Raw genomic sequence first — 27,726 nt, 5'->3', positions numbered from 1 at the left:
TTTCACTGTAAAAGCTAGAGCTTATAAAATACTTTGTAGGGGGAGGCTTTGGACACATGGTAGGGTGTTGTAGGATCAGTGCTGGACTGTAAACCATGAGGTTGGCAGTTCAACCCACAAGCTGCTCCTCAGAAATCCTATACAGAGTCACTATGGGTCGGAACCGACTTGGCAACACTTCACAACCACAGGAGGCGGCTTCAGAGAGTTCATGGAAGAATGGATTTGTAAGGTAGTTGAATTTTCCACCAACTTTCTGAAGCCCCATTGTGTAAACTTTCTATTTCTAGCTGACAGACAGTAATTGGGTTTTTTGTTTTGTTTTGTTTTAAACCCAAGTACTGTTAATTTATGAATGTTTTTACCTGAAACACAAACTCAGGCAGTGTAAAAAGTGGGAAATTGCCCTATTGTTGCCTTAGGAAAAGGCCTGGAAATGAAATTGCTAGGGGGGGGTCATCATTTATCCATGGCCACTGTAGTGGTTATGGAGTCCTGGTGTGACGCTGTGGGCTAATGCATCACACTGCAAAGCCGTTTAAACTGCAAGGGTGGTGGTTCAAGCTCACCAGCTGCTCCTTGGAAACCCTGTACAGGGTCACTATGGGTTGGAATCGACTCGACGGCACTTAACAACAACAACAACACTGTAGTGGTTACAAATCGGGCTGCTAACCTCAAGGTCAGCAGTTCAAAACTACCAGGTGTTCTGTGGGGAAAAGATGAGACTTTCTGCTCCCATAAAGATTTACAACCTCGGAAACCCTGTACAGGGTTGCTATGAGTCGGAACTGACTGACTCCAAGGCACATAACCACCACCATCACCATGAGTCAGAACCAAATCATTGACACTTAACAACTTGCGTTATAATATCAGGCCTTGGTGTCTGACTTAATGCCTCTCCCATCCCAAGGTGATGAAAAGATTGTTTTTCTGTGGTGGTGTTTTGGTTTCGATTTCTAACTGTGGTAGTAGCGCTGCCTCCAGCGAGCCTAGAGTTCCCGTTCCTGACTCCGCTCCTTACTAGTGCTGTCTCCCGTCTTCAGTTCCTGCCTTCTAGAATTATGGTGCTTTATGAATGATGACAGTAGGAGGTTATGCTACTGTAGATTTCCATCAGGATAAAGATGATAGATGTGATAGAAAATAGAAAGATAACAGTATTTGACATCCCCTTCTATTTGGAAAGCTTTTTTAAAAACCATCATTCATGGATCTTTGTCTTCCTTTCATCTTTGTTTATTCATATATTGTTGTTGTTGTTAAGTGCTATCAAATCACTTCTGACCCATAGTGACCCCCTGTGTAGGGATTCTGAGGAGCGGCTGGTGAGCCTGAACCTTGCGGTTTAAACCGACCTTGCAGACCAGCGCATTAACCCACAACGCCATGCATGACAGGATTCATATGCTAGTTGCCTATTTAGTTACTGTTGAGAAACAGGACAATTAATTATGTGAATATTCTGTATAACTTCATATGTTATTTTAAAGCAGATGTATAGGATATTCATTCAAGCTACTCAACTGTAAAGTTTTCTATTCTGTGATCTTAATGTACACACCAGTTAGGTTCAGTTGGGGTACAGTTGATGTACTCCTCAAAGGACTCATCTATCTGTCAGGCAGTGGCTCCAGTGTGGCTAGAAGCTGCAGTTCTGGAATCTGGAGCTGAATGGACTTTTCCCACTCTGGTTCGGCCCCCAGACTAGATGGAAAGCCCTAGTTAATTCCTAGTGATGCTAAAGTAATTTAGAACAATTTCTCATATGTGTTATTTCATTTTCCTTTTTATAAATTCAATGAGAAAATGTAGTCTTAAGTTCTGAACACCTGATTGGCTTATAAACTTTTGGAATATAACCCATATTTAAGTTAGAAACTTTTTCAGTGAACGTCTGAAACACTTGCCGTTTTAGTAACACTGTTGTTGGAGACTTATCAGTTCTAACTCAGCGATCCCATGTGACAGAGCCCCATAGGGCTTTCTAGGCTGTAATGTTTACAGAGGGAGTCCTGGTGTGGCACTGTGGGTTAATGCGCTAGAATGCACAGTCGGTTTGAGCTTCAAGATTGATAGTTCAAGCTCACCAGTTGCTCCTTGGAAACCTTCTAGAGGGTCGCTATGGGTTGGAACCGACTTGACAGCACTTAACAACAACAACAATCTTTACAGAAGCATTTCATTACATGGAACCAACTGGGTGTGTTTGAACCCCTAATTGTTTGGTTAGCAGCCAAGCAAGCAAGAGCTTAACTATTGTGTCACCAGTGCTCCACTTTTTTTTTTTAAATAATGACCAGTTATAAACATTACTCTTTATAAGTGGTCATCCTTTAAAAAAAAGAAAAAAGGGCACCTGGTAATTTATTTTTATAACGTTTTATCTTTTCTTAAAGGCTGCAGTATTCTTTCTTTTAAAATATGTAATAACAATGTCATTTTCTTTTCCTTCTTTGGGGCAAACAACCCACCCACCCACCACTTACTGTTGAGTTGGTTCTGATTCCTGGTGCCCGCATGTGTGTCAGGGTAGAACTGCGTGTGTTCCACAGGGTTTTTAATGGCAGGTATTCGGAAGTAGATCACCAGACCTTTCTTCCAAGGTACCTCTGGGTAGACTTGAACCTCCAAACTTTTTGGCTAGCAGCCACCTGCATGAACTATTTGTACCACCCAGGAAGTCCAGGGTGAGTCACAGGGATATCTGAGACACGAGCGGTAGTGGCCTGAAGGCTGCAGGTGGAAGAGGCCAGGTTCCCATGGTGGGATCCCTGCCTGCCAAGGGCACAGAAGCGGAAGAGTAAGCAATGTTCTGTGAATGTGAAAAACTGCTTGCTGCTTTGAGACTTGTCAATACGCTTTATTGAGGTCCTGGTGTGGCACTTTAGGATCGGCACTGAACTGCTAACCACAAGGTTGGCAGTTCAAATCCACCAGCTGCTCCTTGGAAACCCTACACAGGGTGGCTATGAGTTGGAACCGACTCAACAGCACATAACGAAAGCAATAGCATACACTTCATTGATACCTAAACATTAGTATGATCGTTGCTGTTAGAGCTGTCAAGTCACTTCTGACTCGATAGCGACCTTGTATAGGGTTTCTGAGGAGTGGCAGTGAGCCTGAAGCGCCGACCTTACGGTTCAGGTTGGCTTTGCAGTCCAGCGCAGGAACCCACAGCACCACACCAGGACTCCTTACTTTGACCACGGTGCTACTTTTTTTTTTTTTTTTTTTTTAACGTGAAAGATGTCCCAGACATATGAGGGGGCTTTAAAGGGAAATATGAAATTAAAGATAAAAATGGAATTTTTCCACAAACTTTTTGAAGCTCCCTTTTATGTGCATACGGAATATGGATGTGGTGATTCCAAGCTCTTACTCACAGGGAAGACAGTTGCTAAGGTGTGTGAGTTTTTTTCAGATCTGCCTTCTGTCCTCTCATCTTTTTACTCCCACTTACCTGAAATATGTAGTCCTGGTGTGGCACTGTAGGATAAGCACTAGACTGCTAGTCAGAGGGTCAGCAGTTCAAGTCCACCTAGCAGCTCCTCAGAAACCCTATTCAGGGTTGCAGTAAGTCAGAACTAACTCAATGGCACTTCACACTAACCTATATTTTGGAAAAATCTCTCAGAATATTTTAATCATTGTCTCTTTGCTATCATGTATTTGTAGATTTGGATTCCCTGACCATGTCATTATGTTGATAGGCAAAAACTACATGAGGAGTGGTTGCTGAGAGAGCAAAAGGCACAGGAAGAATTCTGGATCAAGAAACAAAAGGAAGAGGCAGCTAGAAAACGGCAGGAAGAATTAGAGGTACCGGATTCATCACATTAATTAACCATGAAACTCCATTTTTTAGTTAACCAAAATAATTGAATTCAGAATGACGTTCTTGTCATTATGAATTACATATCCTGCTCAGTAACAAGAAGACAAACACCCCAACTGAAGAATGGGCAAAGGCCCCACGTCAGAGCCGTCTTTCCAGCGATTAGCTGTTAGGAACTAGTTGTTCCTAATAGTGTCGCACTATTGGTTTCTCAATAGGGAGACATTCCCATAGGAGTTCCAGGCGCCAGTACTAGGGAAGCAGTGTGCAGGGGGAGAGGGGTCTCGGGGAACGCCCCACACTTTCTGCACAGTTGTTCTGAAAATCGAAAACTGCGATGAAAAATAAGTCATACTTTAAAAATAACAGTCACTAGATAGTTCGCCAAAGATGATATTTTGATGGAGCAAGTCATGCATGTATTTTTGTAAGTACACTATGCTCACCATGAGATACCGCTTTGGGCCTACTAAGGTGGTTGTTATCAGCGTACTGTCTTCCTACTGAGAAACTGATAGCGCTACATTGTTTGGAACAAACGACGCTGTAAAATGGTACATCCATTATAAAAAACAATTTTGCAGTTCTCAAAAAATTAAGTGCCGAACTAACTTGTTTGTTAAGTGCCATTGAATCAGTTCCAAGAAGCAGCTGGTGAATTTGAACTGCCGACCTTGCAATTCAAACCAACTTTGTGGTCCAGTGCCTATCCTACAGCACCACACAGAACTACTGTATGACCCAATAATTCCACGCTGTGTGTTAAAAATGCCTAAAAGTCACTGAAATTTGAACATAAGGTTTATTCTGAGTAGTTAGTCTATATGCATGCCAGGAGGCCATTTTGAGTCCAGAAACAGCAAATGGCTCAAAGGACCTAGGCACAGTGGGGGCTTATAAGGAGAAGAGGGAGAAATATGGAAGAGTAACCACTGGGGTCCTGGTGGGGCTGTAGGATAAGCACTTCTCCGCAGGGTCGATTTGGACTGCAAAGTACATGAGTAACCGGTTGGTTACCTGGCACGGGTGGGATGGGGAAATGAAGGTATGGGGTTGCTGAAAGGTCCAGAGTTTTTGCTCTTAAGGGTAGTGAGAGCCTGTAGAGACAGTTTTAGAGGCGATTGTTGTGCAGCAGGCTACTGAATTGTACATGAAAATGGTGGGAATGTTTTACTGCAGCTGTTTCACCACAACAGAAGTTGTAGAAAAGAAGAGTTACATATCTTGAACTTAAAAACCTGAGCGTGTCCATTTATCACTGTGTGTGGTTTTTTTGTCTCATTTATTTGCCTAGTGGGTTAAATGTTTGTTAAAAGTAAGTCTGAAAACAATGATCTTTCTTTCCTTTCAAGAGGAAGTTAAAAGAAGAATGGGAAGAACAGCAGAAAAAAGAGAGAGAAGAGGAGGAGCAAAAACGACAGGAGAAGAGAGCGAGAGAGGTGATTCCTGCCATGGGAGGATAAACTCAATGCGTATCCTCTCAGGGTACAGCTGGGGTTTGCGATAGGTCTGAAGAGTAAGCCCTAGGCATGTGAGGGTTTGGGGGTGTTTTGTTGGTTTCCTTGTTTTTGTTGCTTTGTTTAGAAAGAGTCATATTTTTAGTGTTTACATGCACTTATGATGTTGTTCTTTGGGTCCTCCAGTGACAGAGAAAGCTACCTGAAAAGAAGGGTTTTCTTCAATTACCCAGCTTCCCCTTTAGACCAGGAGCTGATCAGCTTTTTCTCTAAAAGGCCAGATTGTAGAGGTGCTGCAGTTTGCGTGCTTCACACAGTCTCTGCTGCAAGTATTCAGCTGTCGTCATAGCACGGAAGCAACCCAAGGCAGTCTGTAAACAGAAAGTGTAAAACTTGCTTTATACTCTGCACCACTCGGTAGCAAGCGGTGTTCTTTAGGGGTTCTGTCATATATGGGTTGACCTAATCAGATAATAATATTTTGTATAGCTGCTGCATTTATTTAATCCATATTGTGACATGTTAGCAGTACTATTTTGACTTAAGAGCAATTCGGATTCAAATATCAAAGATCTAGGAAATACTGTTTTTGCTATTAAATCATATCTTCCCAATGTGGGCCATCTGAGGCAACTGCAATGAATACACAATTGCATGGTTGTTGTTTTTTTAAAGTATAAGGTGGATGTGTGTATACATTCCATATTATCCAGGATTGTTTTTTCTAAAACTGAGTTTGGCATCTCTTGCTGCTCTTCCTTAACAGTGGATTTATTTCCAATCTGTCACAGCTCGTCCTCCCATGACTGACTCATCAAGATGTAGCTCTTCTGTAATGGGAGTCTTAGTGGCATGGTGGCTAAGCGCTCAGCTGCTAACCAAAAGGTTGGTGGTTTGAACCCACCAGCAGTCTGCGTCCTTAAAGATCATAGCCTTTGAAGTCCTCTGGGACAGTTCTACTTGGTCCTACAGGGTGCCTGTGACTTGGAATCGACTTGATGACAACAGGATAATGGGGACAATGCCTTTAGTCCTGTCCTAGTCATGTTGAGATAGAGGCAGCCTCCAAGATCTTTGTTTTTTTGTGTGTCAGGCCATCGGCTACTTCAGTGCAAATGTCAGACACTTTCATTTGAAGTACCACTTTCCAGATGACGCAGCCTCACACTAGGCTTTTCCAAGCACCAATCCAAACCCATGGCCTTTAAGTCAATTGTAATTCCTAGTGATCCTGTAGACCAGGGAGAACTGCCTCATAGGGTCTCCAAGGCAGGACATCTTTATGAAAGCAGACTGCCAAATTTTTCTCCTATAACACTGAGCTTTAGGGAGACAGCAAGTTGTTTGGAGCGTATTGTTTTCTATAAAGAGGGATTGATTCCCATTTTTACAATATGCACAGCTCTTCAGTTGAGGCCTTTCCAGGATCAGGTAAAAGCTAAGGCTTTTAAATACTCTGATTTGATAGTTAAGTCCATTGAGACAGTAAAGAGAAGCGGATAAAATGAAGGAGATTCCAGTGGTGCCACCAGGGGAGTGAGGGAATGCAGACCGTACTGTGAGACATTGTCAGACACCTAAAAAATTTGGAACAGTGTTTCTTCAGAAATTGATTATTTTTTACAGAAATATCCCTGCAGTTAGTTATAACTATAACTAACAGATTTTTGTAAGCCCAGCTTACATGTATCAGTACCCACAAGGCTGAAACCATGCTACTTACTTTTGAACCTTCTAGTGCTCTCTGGACAGACCTGTCATTATTACCCAATTACAGTGAGGCTTTGAATCACGTGGTTTCATTGGCATGGGCTGCAAGCACACACTTCAAGTTTGTGCTGTTATTTTCGTTACTACCAACATTTTGAGTCTTTGATTTTTCTCAAACGTTCTGGTGTTTTAGCTATGAGTCGGAATCGACTCCATGGCACATAACCACCACCACCACCAAGGACTCTGTATGGTCTGGTATGGGAGGTGGTCCATGGCCGAGGGAGGTAGGTGCTGTGACATCATGAATGACCTCACTGGGTGGTGACACTAACCCTGGTGATACCACTGATAGATTCTGAGGACATAAATGGTTATGCCTATTGTGTTTCTGCTGTGTGGGAGAAACCTTTCTAGTAGGTGGAGATGAATCAGTGAGAAAGAGAAGGTTTTAGACCGGAGAGCCAGAGGAGGCCTAAGCAACATGGTAATCCCAATCATGGTCAGTGCAATTAGGAATAAACTGGAGGGGCTTGTGGCTGCAGGGACCAGGAAGGCTTCCTGTAGGTGGCATAATCAAGGGTGACCTCTCTAAGGAGGAGGTGATATGTGAGCTGCCCCTGCACAGGGGAAAGGCCTGGAGCATGGAGCTGGAAGAAGGCCAGGGTGCCCAAAACCTAAGGGGAGCATTTGGGAAGGTGGCTGGGTCAGACCTTATAAGACCCTAGACCCTGGTGAGAAATTTGGATTTGACATGGAGGGTTTCAGAAGAGAATAATGCCATGTAATTTATATCTCTAGTATATTGTTTTGACTTCTCTATAAAAAGTGCAGGGTCGGAGCGGTGAATAAGGAGTCAAGGAGAGAAATCCAGTGAACAGGTAGAAAGTTGCTCTATCAGATGGGCGATGATGGTTTGGAGTCGCAGAGCCCTTGAAAATAATACTAAGCACAAAACAGAAGCCCTGGTGGTGCAGTGCTTGAGCACTCGGCTGCCACCTGAAAAGTCGGATTTGAACCCACCAGCAGGAGAAAGCTGCGCCAATCTGCTCCTGTCAAGATGTACAGCCTTGGAGCCCGATGAGGCGGTTCTCTGTCTTCTTGGATCGTTAGGAGTCAGAATTGATTTGATGGTAGTGGGGTAGACTGAGTCGGCAGGACTCTAGCTGGTAGAGCTGAAGACACACTCAGAAGTTTTGAATTTGGGCAAGCTGTTATGGGGCAGTAGCATTTCCATGAGGGTGGGAGAGAACGAAAGCTCTGTTTTGAGCATGTTAAGTTCAAGAAGACTCTTATGTCACCAGGGAGAGTTAGCAAGTAAGTGGCTCCTGTCATATATGAGAATTTTATGTAATGCTTAAAGGGGCTAGGGAAAAGAAGTCTGCTGAAAATCATTTCAAACGTATTTAAATGCCAACTAGCTAGAAATGCAGGACTTCCTTTGGCTTATCAAAAACTTGGAAATTTCTCACAAACCCTAATTACTACTGTCCATGTTCTGTTTTCACTTCATCTAACACGGTGTGTTGTAATCACTAATACTTCATCTTAAACACTTGAATGAGAGATACATACATGCTTGGATATGCTACATATTGCTAGGAGTATACTTCCAACGTGCTAACGTCATCTATTAACTTTTCTATGTCAAGAAAATGGCTCTGCTCCCTAGCTGTGGAAAGTAAATGAGAACTTGGAAGTCTTTTGTGTATGTGGTTTTGTTTGGGTTTAACATTGTTGCACACGCGATTCTTAACCAGAGCTACCAGGTGTGACTTACGTTTTCATTAGTCCTATGTTTGCACCATTTGTAGGAAGCTGTGCAGAAGATGCTGGATCAAGCTGAAAATGAGGTATGTCCCAAACCTTTCATTAAGAATATGAGACCCATTAGGATCAGCAAGGGACTACTAACCACAAGATTGGTGGCTCAAACCCAGCAGCCGTTACTTGGAAACCCTATACAAGGTCGCTATGAGTCAGAACTGACTCCACAGCACTTAGCAACATTTCTTTACAAACAGTACTTCACGTAAGAGTTCTGCGCTAGATTGTTTAGATGACTTGTGGATGGTTATAATTATTTTTGTGGCTCATCTATTCCTTCAGCAAGAACAAAAGTTTGTTGGTGGACACAAAACTCACAACCTTCAACCACCCCTGTGGACTGTATTCGTCTGCAGGCCTGACAGTATTTGTTAGTAGCACGCCACACTGCGTACAAACCCTAAATTGCTGCTTCACTGGGTTCAGAGTGACCTGTATTTCTGTCAGCGGTGCGTGCGTGATAAGCCCTGTCCTCTTGGAGTGGCTGGGCAGAAGGGAAAGCTGACAGCAGTAGGGATACCAATGGCTGGGAATGTGCCTGGACAGCTGTTTGTACAGTCATGATTGCATGTTACAGCTTAAATGTGTGTGTTCTTAAATAATTCCTTTTTATTCTTGACAAAAACATCTGCATACATTTTTAGACATTGCTGTCTTCATGAGTTTTCACACCAGCAGTAAATAAAGTCATGGTTATTTTTAACAGTTGGAAAATGGTTCCACGTGGCAAAACCCCGAGCCACCCTTGGATATGAGAATAATGGAGAAAGACCGAGCGTATTGTCCGTTCTACAGTAAAACAGGAGCGTGCCGATTTGGAGATAGGTAACTAATTTCATTCTATCGTATAAGAATTCAGTGAGTCAGAACCAAGTTTTCTGAGTTCTCATTTCAGGAGCAGTGCCCAGCATCCAGTGCCCACCGCACTCTACCTGCCCTGGGAGTTCTGCAGCTGGTCCTTCTTGGCCTTGTCCACACCTCTTCCTGAGTGGGATTTCTCTGCTTCTCTTGTACTAGTCCACGTGGAAACCTCGGATGGGGAAATCATGTATTAGTGCTGTTTCTACAAACTAGATAGAGCAGCCTGCTTTTAGTGTTTGTAATGGCAAACACTTCTACCTAACAGGCTTTAGGAAACTGGTATGCTTCAAGAGCTATCTGTGACGGCCAGGCTCAGAGTGAGTAGAGGAAAAAGATTTTGAACATTTTAAGTCACTATGCTCAGACCTGGTGGCACAATGGCTAAGCACTCAGCAGTTAGCCTAAAGGTTGGTGGTTGTAACACACTCAGTAGCCCGATAGGAGACTAACCTGGCTGGTGATGTGTTCCTGTCTAGAAACCCCTGGGGGCAGTTCTGCTGTGCCACATGGAGTCAGTCACTAGGAGTCACTATCAACTGGATGGCACCCAGCAGCAACATTATGCTCAGACTCAGGAACTGACCCCTGACTTCCAAAGCTGACTAGTGAGTTCCACTTTAGGAGACTTATCTAAGCTCACTGTGCCTTCCCTCCATCATTGGTGGTTTTGAAACAAGACATTTATGTGGAAAACGCAATGTTGATCTCTTTTTTCATTTAACAAATACGAGTATTGGAACATCTACACTATGCCAGGCACTTGAGATTTTAATAATTAGACTCATTGCTGAATGAACAACTCAAGGGAGATAAATAATTCATAATGGAAAATGGAGCCACTAGAGACAAGTCTCATTAAGCCTGTGCAGTCCACAGAAAAGAAGGTCGGATCACCATCTTACAGGCCTGTTAATCGTGAACAGGGCTAGGAAGAGACAAATTCATATGGATTTAATGAATGGATTTAAGTATGTTGTCTCATCCTTATTTTATTCACAAAATTATTCATGCCAGCAGTTATTTTTTTCTTTCCTGCTCTGAAAATAGGAGCCCGCTCTCTTTTACTTTTTTAATCTAAGCCCTCACACCTTCTTAACATTCATTGAGAACAATGGTTTTTGACCCTGGATGCACATTAAAGTCATCCTAGAAAATGTAAAAAATGATGCCCCAACCCCACCTCAAATTGAGTCCATCTGATTCTCTGAAACTTGAACATCCGTAGTTTTGAAATATTATACAGGTATTTCTCATGTGCCCCACGACTGAGAGCCACGAACCTAAAACAAGTTAACTCTTCATATTCCTTTTTGTACCCTTTGAATGTTTTTCCATAGGTATATTTCATTTCGTCCCAAAATCGTAACAACTGCTGTAAAACCCCCTCCACCAAAGACAAAAGTACACAGTGACTTGCCTGTTGCTGAGCTGCAGTTTGCAGAGGCTGTTGGAGCCAAATTGGGTGGCAGACTTTCCAGCTGCGTGTTTCCCTCTCTGTGGTGACTGCGGAATGTCTCCTTGAGCTCTGAGGCTGGGGGCTCTGCTTCGTTAGAGAAGGGGTGGTATCCTGAAGCGTTTCCGAAAGTCGCTTGTCAGCTACGTACTCGTGGAAAGGGGGGTGAACTGTGTCACTCTGTGAAGTCCCATCCCCAGGAGTATTGACAATGGGCAACTTAGTGTGTGAGCATTTCTTAACAGTTTTCATTGGCATATTGCAAATTCAGCATGAGTCCTGGTGTGGCATTATGGGATAAGCACTGGACCTCTGCCTCAAGGTTGGTGGTTCAAACCCACCAGCCTCTCCTTGGAAAACTCTATACAGGATCATGATGAGTCAGAACCAACATGACGGCACTTAACACCAACATGCAATTTCAGGGTAAAGACATTCTAAAACAAGTGCGAGAGAGACTGGGGTATTTTCATCGTTCAAGTGATTAGTAGAGGAAATTCTGAGAGGTTAGCAGTTAGGGAATCCTGCACCATCCTTCCAGATAAATGCACTGCTCCCCTCCCAGAGCGCCTCAGTGGCATGCTCCTGACCCCACTCCCCATCTGACACCGTACTAGGAAGGTGTTCTTGCCTCTTGTGTCAACTCATCAGAGAAACTTCCATAATCGAAGCATTTCTTTGATTGCTTATTTTTGTACTTAGAATGCAGTTCTAAGTACAAAAGTTCTCTCTCAACAAGTTGATGTCTTTTTTTTTTGGAGTCACAGCTTTGAGGGGAGGGTCCTCACATCACTGAGTGACAATCCTTGGGCTAAGGTCATGTCCAACTCTGGTTTTCAGGCCTTCTGACCTGATTCCATTATTCAAGGAATGGCTAAATAGCATATCCCAAACCAGTGGTTCTTAGGACCAGAGAGGAGTTACTTTGAAATTATGGGCTTCCGGGCCACACCCCTTGAAGTATGTTTGGAGCAGGACCTGAGAAATAATCACTTTTTCCCCAGTAATTCTGATAAGCATGTAGGTTTGGTACTGCTGTTTAAAATTCTTCTCAAATAAAACTTCTCTTAGCTACTTTTCACTAGAAACTGTAGGCCTGGCTTTTGAATACACTTATATCCTGTGGCCAATCTCCAGGCCAAGTGGGGATTTTTCCTAAATAGGGAGTTTGGATGTGTTCCGAGACTGATAAGAATACATTTGATACCCTGCGGACTAGGGCCAAGTTCATTCAGATACAGCAATCCCGGGAGCAGAGTTTTAAGTTTGTTAAATTGGTTTCTTGTTTCATTCTGTGTATGCTTCCTACTTATAAAATGATTCACTGCCAACACTGCCTGTCCTGGTGGCTCCTTGCTCTTTCTTGTGGGGGTCGCTACATCTGGAAAGATAGATCGTATAACAAGGCCTCTAATCGAATAATGAAGGAGGTCATTTGGTAAACAGAACATTTCCCATTAATGAATGTTTACTGAACACTTCTGCATCAGGCTGGGTGTGCGCCAGGCCGTCCAGATGCAGTTGATCAGTCATGGACTACAGACATGGAGCGTGCGCACTAATTCAACAGTCATTCCAGGGCTCTTGGGTTTCCCAGTATTTGCTGTTTCCTTCAACTTACATCCTTCCAAAGTTTGTAGATTTTGTTTTCTGAATATTATGTCTTTCCATTTTTTAATGAGAATCCTCACCAGGAAATTTTTGATTCATTAGAATAGTGAACTACGTATTTTTTTCTCTCTTGGTATGGCGCTGTGCGTTAATGTGCTGGACTGCAAGGTTGGTTTGGACCACAAGGTAGGCGGTTTAAGCCCACTAACTGCTTCTCAGAAACCTTATATAGGGTGGCTATCTGTTGGAATCCACTCGACGATTCTTAACAATAGCAACAGTACATTTTTTGTGTGAATGTGTTGAAAACCCCCTTATATGTGAATAACAATATTTCATTCACTAAACAACAATGAAATAAAATTCAAAGAAAAGAAAGCTTAAAAAAAATACTCCATTAACTGCAAATGCTTTAGGTCCCCTCTTAGAGTTTACTGACTATTGTATAGAAGCAAGATTATATTATCCTCTCATCTTCCCACTAAGTTCCCACATGGCATCTTTGTACTTGTCACCAGAGCCTGCCAGGCCAACAAATCTTTTTCCCTGTGGCTCAAGTTGTCTGAGGCTTCCAACTTGACATTTTAATGAGAGCTGGTATATGGGTCAGTCTTAACACTGGTTTCTTAAAAGTGTTGCAATTGGACGTCTGAGTATAGTTCACCTGTGACATTACATCAAAATATGTTCATGACTTGAGTCTTCATCTCAAAGTTTCCAGCAAACGTTTTAGGTTTAATTTTGTAACTTCCTTGAACTTAAGGGTTTATATTGTTATTTTCATTCATATGCAGATGTTCACGTAAACATAATTTCCCAACATCAAGTCCCACCCTGCTTATAAAGAGCATGTTCACCACGTTTGGGATGGAACAGTGCAGAATGGATGACTATGACCCGGATGCCAGTCTGGAGTACAGTGAGGAGGAGACCTACCAGCAGTTCCTAGAGTTCTATGACGATGTGCTTCCAGAGTTCCAGAACGTGGGGAAAGTCATTCAGTTCAAGGTGGGCACAGGGGCCAGACAGCAAGAACACATGTTGTCTACCAGGGTGGAGGGCTTGACCCACTCTCCAGCACCTGGGTACTCAGCACGTGCTACTCCCTTCTCCCTTCCACGTCACCATTGCTGACTGACGTGAGACTTGGGGAACTTTGAGCACATCCTGGTCAGATGGTGATAGAATCCGGAGGTCGGGGTGGGAAACACTCCTCACCTGTAGGGCTCCGAGAGTCAGCTTGCTCTCAGTGCCAGGCTGTCGAGCCCCCACAGAGACATTGCCCGGGGTGGCATGCATACCCCCACTCCTCTTATCGGGGAGCACCAGCCACTTCCTGAGCAGCACCATTCTTCTACACCTGCAAAGGGCACGCCTCTTGATCTCTCTTCGGTCTCATTGTGATTGTTCAGTGAACTCTTTCAGCCCTGAACAAACTGCCTTGTTCACAGTAGGTGAAGGAGAAGTATGCAAATCCGACATCATTTAAACACTATTCTTTAAGATAAGGATAAAGTCTACTGTGAACCCTGAAGTTGGCAGTTTGAGCTCAGCAGCTGCTCTGTGAGAGAAAGAGAAGGTTCCTGCAAAGACTTTAAAAAAAAAAAAGCCTCAGAAACCTTATACAAGGTCATTGTGAGTTTGAACCGACTTGGTGGCACTTAACAACAACAAAATTCGACATGATGCCTGCTGCTCCCACAACCCACAGGTTGAAATCTAACATTCCTGTTGGCCAGTCAGTTCTGACTCATACAGAATACAAGGCCGTCAGAATACAAGGCCGTCATCTTCATGGAAGCTGGCTGCCTCAGCTTTCTCCTGGGAAGCAGCTGATGGGTCCAAACTGCTGACCTAACCACTGTGCAGTGAAGCTCGTAACATAGAGAGCCCCTATTTGTGGTTTCATCAGACCCTAAGCTGAATGATTGTGTTGCGATGTCACGTTGAGGATGAGAACTGTGACTGTTGTCACACTCACTAGGAGGTGACAGTGGAGAGCTGGAGCAGTCATGATACTGAAACTGCAGCCTCTGCTGTCAGCTACGCTGCAGACTGGGGTTTTAACATTCTTTGTCTGCTTCTCTTCCCTGCTTACCTCAGTTCCTGTCGTGTGTGCCTCCCTGTCTTTGCGGAGCCCCTCCAGCCAGCCTGTCTGCAACACTGACCCAGGAGGCCCTGGGGAGGGCCACCCCTGTGCTCTTCAACAGGCCACGTGCCCTCTTCATGCCTTTTCCTCATCTGGGAAGGGAGCGACATGTGGTCAGTGGTCTCCCTCTTGGCTCTGAAGGGCCACTAGTGGAGCTGCCTCACTGCTGCAGCCTGGTTAATGGAAGTCACCTGCAACTGCGACAAGCGGTCCTCACTCACCCTGGAGGGGTTTTTGTCTTGTGTCAAATTCTGTCCATTCTGTGAGGTTAATGGCCAAGCTCATGCTAATCCCATGGACAGTTGTAAGGGGGAGGCTAGTCGGTAAACTTGTAGTGCAACAACTGCTGGAACTAAGAGCCCCCCACCCCGGGCTTCCTGCTACTAGAGTGCACCGATCAAAGTCCTCAGGAGCAATTTGTTTCCATTTGAGATTTATTTTGAAATCAAAAGCATCACTTTAGTCTGAATATTTGCAGACTTTTTTTTTTTTTGGTTGTTGTTAGGTGCCATTGAGTCGGTGCCAACTCATAGGGACCCTATGCACAACAGAACGAAACACTGCCTGATCCTGGGCCAACTTCACAATTGTTGTCACACTTGATCCCATTCATGCTGCCACTTTGCCAATCCATCTTGCTGGGGGTCTTCCTCTTTTCCTCTGACCCTCCACCTTGCCAAACATGATATTCTTCTCCAGCGACTGGTCCCTCCTGACAATATGTCTGAAGTATGAGAGATGACGTTTGGCCATCCTGGCCTCCAAGGAGCACTCTGGCTGCACTTCTTCCAGCACAGATTGGTTGGTTCTTTAGGCAGCTCAGGGCACTTTTACCATTATATAAATACAAATAAGAGTTGTCAGTTTTAAAGGACAGTTATCAACGGGTCCATGTCATAGTAAGAGGAGCACTGCCTATAAAACTGAGGTATTCTTTTCACATCGATCAGCAAACAACCAATAGATTTTATGACTACCCCGAGAGGGTGAGAAGATCTAAAGTAGTGCAAGCATTTCAGAGAGCAATTTGTCAATTAAGGAGGCTTTGTGGTGCTGCAGGATAAGCACTGGACTGCTAAACACAAGGCCTCTGGAATCCCGTATAGAGTCTCTGAGTCGCAGTCAACTCAATGGTAGTGAGAGATTGACGTTAGAGACCCAGAACTTGCCCCCCAGAGAAATCCTCACACCATCAAGAGGGTCAAGAATGCTTACCACAGCACTTTTTGTTAACGACAAACTGGAAGCACCTGCAATAGCCATCCTTAACTGTATTTTGATAACTGGATGTATCTAGTAAGTCCTGGAGTCCTAGGGTGGGGCTGTGGGTTAATGCCATGTGAACTGTAAGGTCGGTGGTTCAATCTCACCAGCTGCTCCTCGGAAACCCTGTACTATACAGCGTCGACTTGACGGCACTTAACAGCAACAAGTAAGTCCTGGTGTGGCACTGCGGTTTAATGCACTGGACTGCAAGGTCGGTTTGAACCACAAGACCACGGTTCAAGCTCCCCAGCCACTCCATGGAAGCCCTATACAGGGTCACTGTGAGTTGGAACCCACTCAATAGCAAGCACTTAACTACAACAATATGTAGAACCCAAAACGAGTCATTACATTTACATGCTTAAATTTTGGAAAATTAATGGGGTATAAATATAATTTATATGGAAATTGAAAGCATACAGCTAACAGTTTACATTGTCAGTGCATAGACACATATGTGTATATGCACATATGTAAATACATGTATACCCATATAAACCTTAGAGTCCTTGTGTGGCGCTATGGCTCAGTGCACTGGACTGCAAAGTCACTTTGAACTGCAAGGTTGGCAGTTCAAAGTCACCACCTACTCCTTGGAAATCCTATACAGGGTTGCCATGGGTTGGCACCAACTCGACCACACTTAATAACAAATAGACTTTACAGAGCTCTGGTGGCACAAAGGCTAAGCATTTGGCTGCTAAACAAAAGATCGGTGATTCACACCCAGCAGCCCCTCTGTGGGAGAGCTATGTGACGGTCAGCTCCTGTAGAGATGGAGCCCTTGGGAACCCTGTGCTGTACGATCATCAGGAGTCAGAATCAACTCAACAGCACACACAGCATAGGTTGTTAAGTGCCACTGATTTGGTTCTGACTCTTAGCGACCCTGTATAGGGTTTCTGAGGAACAGTTGGTGGGTTTGAACTGCTGACATTGTGGTTAGCAATCTAGTAGTCCACAACAACATAGTGTTGTTAAGTGCCATCAAGTTGGTTCAGATTCATAGGTGCCCTGTAAGGGGTGTCTGAGGAGCGACCTGTGAGTTTGAACCACTGACCTTGTGGTTCAAACTGACCTTGTGGTCTAGTACATTATCCTGAAACACCACACAAGAACATATAGTCCTAAATTTATATGTGTTTTTGTCGTAAAGTGTTGTTGATTAGGTTCTGACCCATGGCTATCCTGTATAAGGTTTTCTGAGGAGCAGCTGTGGGGTTTGAACAGCCAACCTTGCAGTTAGCAGTCTGGTGCTTATCCTACAGTGCCCCACTACCTGCCTTTATATGTCTGGTAACATAGTGGTTATGACTTGGGCTGCTAACCTCAAGGTCAGCAGTTGGAAACCACCAGCTGCTCCACAGGAGAAAGTTGAGGCTTTCTGCTCCCATAAAGATTTGCAGCCTCAGAAACCCTATACAGGGTCACTGTGAGTCGAGACTGACTCCTCAACAAATCACCACCAGCACATACATGATACATTATTTTTATGGCACACATACATGCAATGTAAAGGAACAGTGGTGGCACAGTGCTTAAGTGCTCGGCTGCTCTGCAGGCAGCCTGCTCTCACAGACATGACAGCCATGAAGCCCCTCTCGGGTTCCTGTGACTCGGAAGGGACTCAGTGACAGTGGGTGTGCTTGTTTGGACTTGGCCTGTATGCCTGCTTGTGCTTGAATTGTGAAGTGTGTCGCCTCACCACTGAGGGAGAAAGGAAGAGAACCAGTGGAAGGAAGGGTGTCAAATGTCTTTCAGTGTTTTACTGATTTAAAAATCCTCAGACAGAAATGGAAGAACACTCGTGTTCAATCTGGGTGGTGTGTATTTGGACTGATTTACATTTTCTATTTTTATTCATGTGTGAAAACTTTTCAGATTTATAGGAAAAAAATGGATCTGGATCAACAGATCCTAGGGGCTTTTAACACACTGGAGAGTGGCTTCATTTTGGGCTCTAATTGGTCATGAGTTTGGGCAGCGCTAGACTGGGCAACCTACATTTGATGACTGAATGCTTCTTTGCCTTCCTTTTTATAGTAGAACATCTCATTTCTCCTTAGGTCAGCTGCAACTTTGAACCTCATCTGAGGGGCAATGTGTATGTTCAGTATCAATCGTGAGTATTCTGAGCAAACATGTCCTCAATGTTTGTTACAGTTTGGTGATTTTTAGCCCCGTAGTATGGTGTTTTATGTTCATTTCTTGAATTTCCACTGAATATGTAGCTTTCATAAGCCTGACTTTTTTAAAAAATGCAAACATCAAGAGATTGAGAAGTGTAGAGGGGATTTGAAAAGAATACATAAATATGTGTGTGATTTTGAACCTCTTCCAGAATAGTTTAATCATTATACAGAGGTGAAAAGGGGCACCAATACTAGAGAATAAATTGCCAAAATCAAGAGAGCCAGGATCCCCTGCTCATCTCCATATATGTCTCACCTGCTTACTGCCGCTCCTCTGTGCCCTGGCCAAGCAATCACAGTATGATACCATGTGTGCAGTTTTAATGACCCTGTCTTTGGGATTAAGAAGCCAAACCTCTCTGCGGTCTAATAAAAGTGTTCTGAATAAATTTGTTGTGAAGCGCTGTCAAGTCGCTTTCAACTCATAATGACCCTGTATAGGATTTCCAAGGATTGGCTGGTGGGTTTGAACTGCCAACCTTTTAGGACTCCCTGGTGTGAAGTGCTGTCAAGTCAGTTCTGATTCACAGCGACCCTGTCTAGGGTTTCCAAGGAGCAGCTGGTGAGCTTGAACCGCTGACCTTACAGCTCAAACGACTTTGCAGTCTGATGCATTAGCCCACAGCGCCACACCAGGACTCCTAGGTGGTATAAAATCCTTGCTCTTGATGGTCCTAGCTAAACTGATCAAAGGGTTCAGCTGGATTTTAGATCATTCCTGTGAAGTGCATTCTTTGATATTTTTTGTTTCAAGGGAAGAAGACTGCCAAACAGCCCTGACTCTGTTTAATGGCCGGTGGTATGCAGGACGACAGCTGCAGTGCGAATTCTGCCCGGTGACCCGGTGGCAAATGGCAATTTGTGGTAAAAAATTTTCTGCTGGTTTTATTCCCAGTTGTTTCACTGTTACAAGAAAGTGACACTGCCAGGAAAAACAAAACAAAACAAAACCCAGTCTTTTAAAGGGGCTGGGGGAAAAGTGACGAGGCAGGGCGTATTCTGTAAAGAACAGCACGGACTTTGTGGGTTCCTTTGGCTATAACAAGTCCCGCTTTCCATCGCAGCGTCAGTTCACTGGCTCCCATCACTTGAATTGGGTTTTCTTCTCATCTTTATCCCTACGGACTCTTCTGCCATAGGTACCACCCCACACTCACTGATCACTTCCTTGCCTTAGGTGACATGTGTGCATTTATGCACTAGAGATAGCATGTAGGTGTAGACCCCCAGGCAGTGCATTCAGTCAGACAGACAGTGGTAGGGACCGCTGAACCAGGAGAACCCGTTCCTGGTGACCCAGTGCCATCTCAGTGAGAGGCTTCTGAGCGTGGTTTGGATGCCCACAAAGCAGGAGGCTGGTTGACTTTAAAAGAAAAATAATAATAGCTTTTTAAAGATATAATTCACTTAACCACAAAATTCACCTTTTTAAATCCTTTCAAGAATGAATTATTTTTCTGCTTTGAATTTTTGTTGAAATCGTGCATTTTCATGACTGGAAAGCATTTTGAATTAAATGGAAAACTTTTTTTTTGAGGTAATATATAGTTAGTTGTCCATATGTGAGGATAAGTTGAAAAGTATTGCTACAAAATCATAAAAACTTTTGTTAAACATCTAAATTTTTTTTGTGAATTGATAATTTACATGGGAGGACATCAGTTTTACACTTATGAAGCTGTTGTTTCTTGGCATTGCCTCCAGCTGGGCCTATATGCTTCTGAAGGTGGTGTCTCCATCTCTCTAACCAACCCTTCCCCCAAAGAATTCTGTACTCTTCCGTTTACACCACATCAAAATGGCAGTGTGGGCGTCCTAGACGGACTCCAATCATACTTCTTCTTCTCAATGTTTTTTGAGTTTGAGGGAAAAAAGGAAGTCTGAAGAGGTAAAACCTGGGCTGTTGGGTGGGTGAGATAAGGTTTCCCAACAAAATTTTCATAGGGCAGCCCTGGCTACCTTAAAATAAGCAGGTGCATAATTGTGAAAGAAAAACATTCTTTGGTGTAATTCTTCGGGCTTTTTTCCTCACCAGTGCAATTTCCATTTTCTGAAAACTTCTTCCTAATAAGCCCTTGTGATTCTTCTATGTCCTTGAGTAACTCGATATCAAGATTTTGGAATCCTAAAAAATAGTCACCATTAACTTTGTGAGCTGACCTCTCTGCCTTGCAATGCACTGGCCCAGAAGATCCCCTCAGAAGTCACTGTTTTGAGTTTTGCTCTATGGCTCATATTGGCAAAGCCAATACTCATCCCTGGTTAGGGTTTGTTCCATAAATTGCCTTCACTAGCTTTGATCTTGTTTAAAAGACTGGTGGAAAGATCAGCTCTGAGTTAACTGATCTCTGCCCAGTGCTTTTGGTGCCCATCACTCTGAAAACTTGCTGAGGCCAAGGTGTTCCCTTAAAATTGAAAATGCCAAACCTGTGAGATTCTAAGCTATCACATTACTAGCACTTCTGTGGTTGTCTTCTGCCAGTTTCTGTAGTTAAGCCTGTTGTTTCGTGTGGGGCAACATTCCTGTAAACTTGTTGCAAAGCTTCCATCATTTGGGGAGATGTTCACTTGAGTTTTGTTAGAAATTGGTATTTTCTCTGACCTCAAAATCATTTTTTTCCCTCAGCATAAAAAGTATGCCCCGCTCCTTTGTTTTTGAAGGCACCCTAACCAGACTTTACTGAGAGAGCTTGTCTGTAGCCATCCACTGGCGCAGATACATGTTTAAACACATTTTCTTAGGAATAAACCCATGATGTATGAAGTAGAATCCTAGCAACAATCCTTTTCGACTTACCCTCATATGTTCCTAGAGGCCTCTGGTGCTGGGGTTGATGGGATGAGCTCATTTCTTCAGATTGATACAGTTATACAAGCTCCCATCAGATGGCAGCATGCACTAAAAGTGGGATAACAGCTTCCCACTACATCCCAGAGGCGGAAAACGTAGGTGGCTCAGTATATGCTCCGCAGGTCATGAAAGAGTAAAAGTATACAACTGAATGATTTTCAGAGTTGCATAACCATCACTACTGCCTAATTTTAGAAGATTCTCACCTCCCATCCCTGCCAAGCCCTAATCTCCTTTCTGTCTGTATAGATTCGACTGCTCTGGACACTTCATATGCATGTAATCATACAATAGGTGACTTTCACTCAGCGTCTACGTCTTAGCATGGATCAGTGTTTTCATCACTTTATGGAGAAGTAATATTTCATCGTATTGTTGTTGTGAAGGGCCGTCAAGTTGGTTCCAAGCCACAGTGACCCTGTAGAGGGTTTCCGAGGAGCAGCTGGTGAGCTCCAATCACAGACCTTGCAGTTCAAACGGCTTTGCAGTCTGGTGCATTAACCCACAGCGCTACCCCAGGACTCCATTTCATCATATGGATATATGTCCAAAAAAGCAAAACAAATTGTTAAGCCGATTTCAACTCATGACAACTTCATGTGTTACTGAATAGACCAGAGCTTTCTGGAAGCAGATCACCACGCCTTTCCCACATGGTTCTGGGTGGGTTCCAACCACCAACCTTTAGGTTAGTAGTCCCGCACACACTGCTGGCACCGTGCAGGGGTCCACATAGGCCACAGTGGTGACCACGCGTTTCCACTGTTTGGCTCTCATGCATAGTGCTGCTGTGCACGCCCATGCTCAGTGTTAAGATACACACGTTTTCAGTCCTCTTGGGTGGACGTCTGGGAGTGGACGTGTTGGATCTTATGGGAACAGTTTAACTTGTTGGAAAACTGCCACACTTCTTTCCAAAGCAGCTGAACCATCTTATCATTCCCCCCAGCAATGTATAAAGGAACCAGTTCCTCCACGTCCTCATAGTACTTGTCTGTTGATTTTCGCCATCCCAGTGGCTATGAAGTGGCATCTCATTGTGATTTGATGCTCATTTCCCTAGTGTTCAGTGATGCAGAGCATCTTTTCATGTGTCTGTTGGTTGGTATTTGCAATCTTCTTTGGACAAATGTCTGTTCAGAGCCTTTGTCCATTTTTTATGCTATCCTTTGTCTTACATTGAGTTGGAAGAGTTCTTTATATATTCTAGATACAAGTTTCTTCTCACAGCTAGGTGATTTACAAGTAACTTCTCCCATTCTGTGGGTTGCTCATCATTTTTGTGGCAGTATCCTTTGAAGCACAAGTTTTTCATTTTGATGGAGTGTAATTATATAAAAAAAAGTTATTTGTGCTTTGGGTGTCATATCTAAGATTTCCCTGTTATTTCCTTTATCTGGGGGTGTTAGATTTTTAAAAAGTTTGAAAACCCTGACATCTCAGAGTTGTTTAAATAGATTTCACCTTAGACAAAAATCTCCCATAATAAAGGCAAATTTGAAGCATTAGGCCAGTGTTCATAATCTTCTTGTTAAGTGTAACAAAAAAATACAGCATCCTCCCCTGATGATAGGCCCTCTACTGACTGGCAAGGACTCCAAGGACTGGTTCTCCCATGTTAATTAGGGATCCCAGATCCCAGTTGTAAACCAGTGGGAGGCTAATGGGGTCAGCATTTGTTCAGTTGTACTCAGAACCACAGTTACTTGAGCAGTGGGATGGTCTGGTCAATTAAATGTCAGATTTGAAGCCCCTTTGAAATACCACACAGTTGAAAACACCAGAAATGCACTTTTTCAAATGGAACAAGTACCATCTTTTGAATTCATCGTGTTTCACTGCTGTTTCCTGACTGCTTCGTTGCAGGTTTATTTGAAACCCATCAGTGCCCAAGAGGCAAACACTGTAACTTTCTTCATGTGTTCAGAAATCCCAGCAATGAATTTTGGGAAGCTGACAGAGACATGTACCTGTCCCCAGATCGGACTAGCTCATCTTTTGGAAAGACCTCAGACAGGAGAGAGAGAACGGGCCACCATGATGATTACTACAGCAGGTCAAGACGACGGAGAAGTCTCAGTGCTCCCAAAAGAAACGGGGCATCTGAGAGGAAAAGGAGAAGTAGTCACCAGGGGAAGAAAGCTCACAAGCACGTGTCCAGAAGTCGGGAAAGGCACAGCTCCCGAAGCAGAGGAAGAAAACGGGACCAGAGCCGGAGCCTCAGGAGCCGCCGGAGTCGCAGCCGCAGCCGCAGCCGCAGCCGCAGCCGCAGCCGGAGCCGCCGATCCAGGTCCAGGAGCCGTGGCAGGAGGAGGTCAGGAAGTAGAGACCGAAATGCCCAGAGCCCCAAAGCCAAATAAAGTGCTCTTGTTTTTAAAGGAATGGATTTATTTATTATGGCTGCTAGACCTGTTGGCTATAAGAGCATGAGCGCAGATGAACAAGCAGGCCTGGGAGTACTGGAATTCAGCTTTTAAAAAAGTTTGTATCTCTGATAATAAAAAATTATCTTAGAAAACAAAATGTATAAATAACAACGTAAGAATTACTTGTAAGCCTTGCCTTTAGAGATAGCCAATTGACCTGGGAGTGGTGCTTTAGCCCTTTTTCCTCGGTATGGCTGTGTCTGCATTTTTTTTTTTTACATTTCATATATGGCTGCAGTTGAATATTCTTTTTCACCAGAAACATCATCCTATTTCAAGCAATCCCTATACTTATATGAATTTTACTCACTGCATAGCTTAATCTTTCAGTTTAACTATATCCCTATTACTGGATTTATTATTTTGTGTGGCGCTGTGGGTTAACGTACCAGACTGCAAGCCGTTTGAACTGCTAGGTCGGCAGTTCAAGCTCACCAGCTGCTCCTCGGAAACCCTATACAGGGTTGCTATCGGTCAGAGCTGACTGGATGGCACATAACAACATTCCTAAAGAAGCCTTTGCTAAAAACAAAGTAAAAAATTCTGTGGATACTATTAAATGCTTCCACATTTCCTTAGGACAAGTTACATCAAGGTATGCAAATATTCAAGTATTTCTAAATCACTCTCCAAAAAATACAAAAATTTAGCATAAAGAATAAATTTCAATGCTCCAACATCAGGTATTAAAGACTTTGACATTAAGTGTTCATTTTACTTATTGTCTAAGCTGAAGTTATTTTCTGTAGTACAATGGCCGTTGGCTCTTCTAACAATCTTGTTTGCCCTCATTTAAAAATATCTTGGATTTTTCTCCAGCAGCTGTAAAGTTTTAAATGCATGTTCTCAGTCTAAAGTACTAAAGGAGGGTATGTAACCTTTCCGCCCCGCCAGGTCCTCAGTTGTCTTATCAAGTTTTGCCCCATTGTTTGGTAGTAAGAGTCCTAGTTTACAGGAGCCATGTTAGCAGTGGCTGAAGTACTCAGCTGCGAACCCAAAAGGCAGCCGGTTTGAACCCACCAGCTGCTCCATGTGAAAAATTATCATAGCCTGTGTCCTTAGTTACAGCCTTGGCAACCTCATGGGCCAGGCCACTTCTACTCTATCTTACGGAGTCGTTGAGTCCAAGTTGACTTGATGAGTCTGAATTGACTTGAGACAGTGGATGGATGTTAAATGCCATCTTGTCATTCTGACTCATAGCCACCCTGTATAAGGCTTCCAAGGACCAGTTGGTGCGTTTGAACTGCCAACAGTCAGTGTTTGCCCTATAGCACCACACTAGGATGTTGTTAGGTGCCATTGAGTCTGCAGCGACTCATAACTACTCTACACACAACAGAATGAAACACTGCCCGGTCCTGGGCCAACCTCACAATTGTTGCGATGTTTGAGCCCATTGATGCTGCCACTGTGCCAATCCATCTCGCTGGGGGTCTCCCTTTCTTTCTCTGACCCTCCAAGATACGGTCATTCCTGCTGAATATACCTTGTGCTAAGGCAATCCTGGTACAAAAATCAAGATTGCCCCCAGAGACATCACCAGGGTCTGTTTCTGGTTAGCAATTGAGTGTGAGGGTTTCTCTGCTGAAACTCCCTTTTAGTTGCCACATTTATCTGTAATAGGTTAACCTCTCAGGACAAGCTAAGTTTTGACATTTGGGGTGTAGGGTGGGAAGTGGAAGTCCACTGTAATGGGAATGCTAGCCCCCCTCCCTAGGTTGGTGGGGGGAAGGGAGGAGGGGAACAAGTTGTCCCTGCTACCAGGGTGGCCCACCTGGAATCACTTGAGAGGTTGGTTCAGAGTTAAAAACACAAACACTGCATGCATCTAGGGTTTAAAAGCGGCATTTATTGATTGAAAATAAATATGTAGATAAGCTCTTGATAGCATGGAATCCACATTAGTTTTTAATAAACTTGAAGTACAATGAAGGCTCCTAACTGCTGCCATTTATCTTGTGTGTGCTTATAACAACCACCACATTAAAATGGAGGTGAACTGCAACATTTGACAGGAGAAAAAAAAAATCACCTTAATTCTTCTTCAGCAGCTCTCCAGAAGTTGACAAACTTTTGGAAAGAAGTGGAGAAAACACACTATAGAGGTATGCATTGCACATTTATTACAACTGACTGCAGATGGGATAGGACAGTGGTCATGTGGTCTTAAGACTGGTCACAATTACAAGAAGCTTAGTCCAGCCCAGCATATACAAGTGAAAGTGTAAACTGTGAACACAGGTTTCAATACATCTTGGGGTCTATAAAAGTTGACACTGAAACAATCAGAGCTTTCAAAAGCGCAGGCCCACTGATAGCATTCGACCTCACTCAACTCTTTTAGATGGAAGGAGTCTATTTTTAGGAGCCTTCTGCAGAATAACTAGGCAGTGCGAAGGAGGGGTAGATACTGTGAAGTCTGTAACGCTTCTAAGTGGAGGAAAACAACAGAGAAGCAAAATCAATGTGGCTTGATCAAATCCAGCCACAGGATTAAACAATGGCTTGTGCAATACTTTGTCCAGAGAGTAACACGTTTGCTGTTAAGATACTGTTATGAAGAATCCCTGATCAACATTTCCACGTTATTGGGGGGGGGGGGCATCAAAACAAGTGACGAAAAGATTCTGACACCCCAAAGAATTTATCTCAGCACTCAAGTGTGCCTTGGCCTTAAAAAAAGGGGGCGGGAATCACTATTTTGCAGCACTCCATATGTTCTGTCCCAGGGGGTCAGAATGCCTACAAAAGCATTGTGTGTGTGTGTGTGTGTGTGTGTGTGTGTGTGTAAAACAGCATGATTTTAAGTCATTTCAAATGATCTATATTCCGTTTCTGTTTTAAGGTATGTAACTTCCAATACGGATCTTTGGTATAAATTTGTTTAAACATTTCAAAATAAGAGTTTAATTTGACATAACGACATGCCTATTCCCTTTTTTCTCACTATATCAAAATGCTGCACTAATCTTTGGTTTCAGAAAACCAGATTCCACATTGTAATTGACCAGTTTCCTTTGTCAAATATGATAACGTAATAAATGCAGACTGCCTGACTGGTTTTGCATGTATATAGATAGGTCATTTTCATACACTGGGTTTAAGAGAAACAGCAAAACTTGAAAATTCCCAATAAAACTATCTTTTCTGTGCCATTGTAATCCATATTAAGTCCCTTAATGTTTCACTTCACCAGAGTTCCCTTTAAAAAAAAACAAAACTTTTGTGTGGGCCTGAATGAAGCAGCTTAGCAAAACAGTAATACTGACAAAACATCATCTGACACCATTAGCTAACATGGACGGGAGAGGCAGTGCACATCTACAGTGTGGGAAATGCCACAAGGAGTCACCCAGGGAGGAGAGTTAGGTCAGTCCAATTTCTTCAAGAACACTACGTGGGGTTTCGGCTTCCTGTGGAAGGAAAATGTGAGACTCTGGTAAGCAGATCCAGAGAGGCTGGAAGATGTGAAAGATGCACATGAAAGGATGTGCCCGTTTTAGACCAAAAGCAAAGAACAAGTGTGGTATTAGAATTCAGTGTTACAGGAACATCAGCATTATTAGAGTGATGCTGTTAGGCGCTGTATGGCATGGGTGGGAAACCTGTTTTTCTGCCAAAATTGACTACCATTCTCAGGCCATACGAAATGATCAACTTCAATATTAGCGTGCAAACAATTCACCCCTAATGTGATGGCTGGAACTGCGGTTGCCTTGGATGGCCAGACCAAATGATTTCGCAGGCCTTACACGGTCCACAGGCCGGACATTCCCCATCCCTGCTGTATAGGGTTTCTGAGAAGCAGCTGGTAGACTTGAACTGCCAACCCTGCAGTTAGCAGTCCAGTGCTTGTCCTACACAGCACCACACCAGGACACCATATTAGTGATGTTAAGTGCCGTCAAGTCAGTTCTGACTCAGTGACCCTGTATAAAGTTTCCAAGGAGTGGCTGGTGGGTTTGAACTGCCAACCTTGTGGTTCAACGCTTTTCCTACAATACCACATAGCCTGGTTAATAAGGGCTTGGGATCCACAACACCTGAGACGACAGACGGCTCTTTCAGCATTCATT

General features: G+C 43.6%; 2 protein-coding genes across 2 annotated transcripts in view; one reads left to right on the top strand and one right to left on the bottom strand.

Moving 5' to 3' along the window:
- ZRSR2 (zinc finger (CCCH type), RNA-binding motif and serine/arginine rich 2) overlaps nt 1-23,581 on the top strand; it is a 36,319-nt gene extending 12,738 nt beyond the window's left edge. Inside the window, exons 6-13 of the mRNA XM_006835687.1 lie at nt 3,720-3,828; nt 5,197-5,283; nt 8,826-8,864; nt 9,545-9,663; nt 13,558-13,771; nt 18,245-18,300; nt 19,125-19,234; nt 23,088-23,581. Coding sequence (XP_006835750.1) covers nt 3,720-3,828; nt 5,197-5,283; nt 8,826-8,864; nt 9,545-9,663; nt 13,558-13,771; nt 18,245-18,300; nt 19,125-19,234; nt 23,088-23,581 — 1,228 coding nt within the window. The remainder of the gene's footprint in view (nt 1-3,719; nt 3,829-5,196; nt 5,284-8,825; nt 8,865-9,544; nt 9,664-13,557; nt 13,772-18,244; nt 18,301-19,124; nt 19,235-23,087) is intronic.
- A 3,023-nt stretch (nt 23,582-26,604) lies between these two features.
- The window catches only part of AP1S2 (adaptor-related protein complex 1, sigma 2 subunit), a 33,352-nt gene continuing 32,230 nt past the window's right edge, over nt 26,605-27,726 (bottom strand). The window contains exon 5 of the mRNA XM_006835609.1: nt 26,605-27,063. Within this exon, the coding sequence (XP_006835672.1) occupies nt 27,016-27,063 (48 nt within the window). The 3' untranslated portion in view covers nt 26,605-27,015. The remainder of the gene's footprint in view (nt 27,064-27,726) is intronic.

The sequence above is a fragment of the Chrysochloris asiatica genome, unplaced genomic scaffold, assembly GCF_000296735.1.
Source record: "Chrysochloris asiatica unplaced genomic scaffold, ChrAsi1.0 scaffold00018, whole genome shotgun sequence".
NCBI lineage: Eukaryota > Metazoa > Chordata > Mammalia > Afrosoricida > Chrysochloridae > Chrysochloris > Chrysochloris asiatica.
This window is presented reverse-complemented; position numbering and strand designations above follow the sequence as displayed.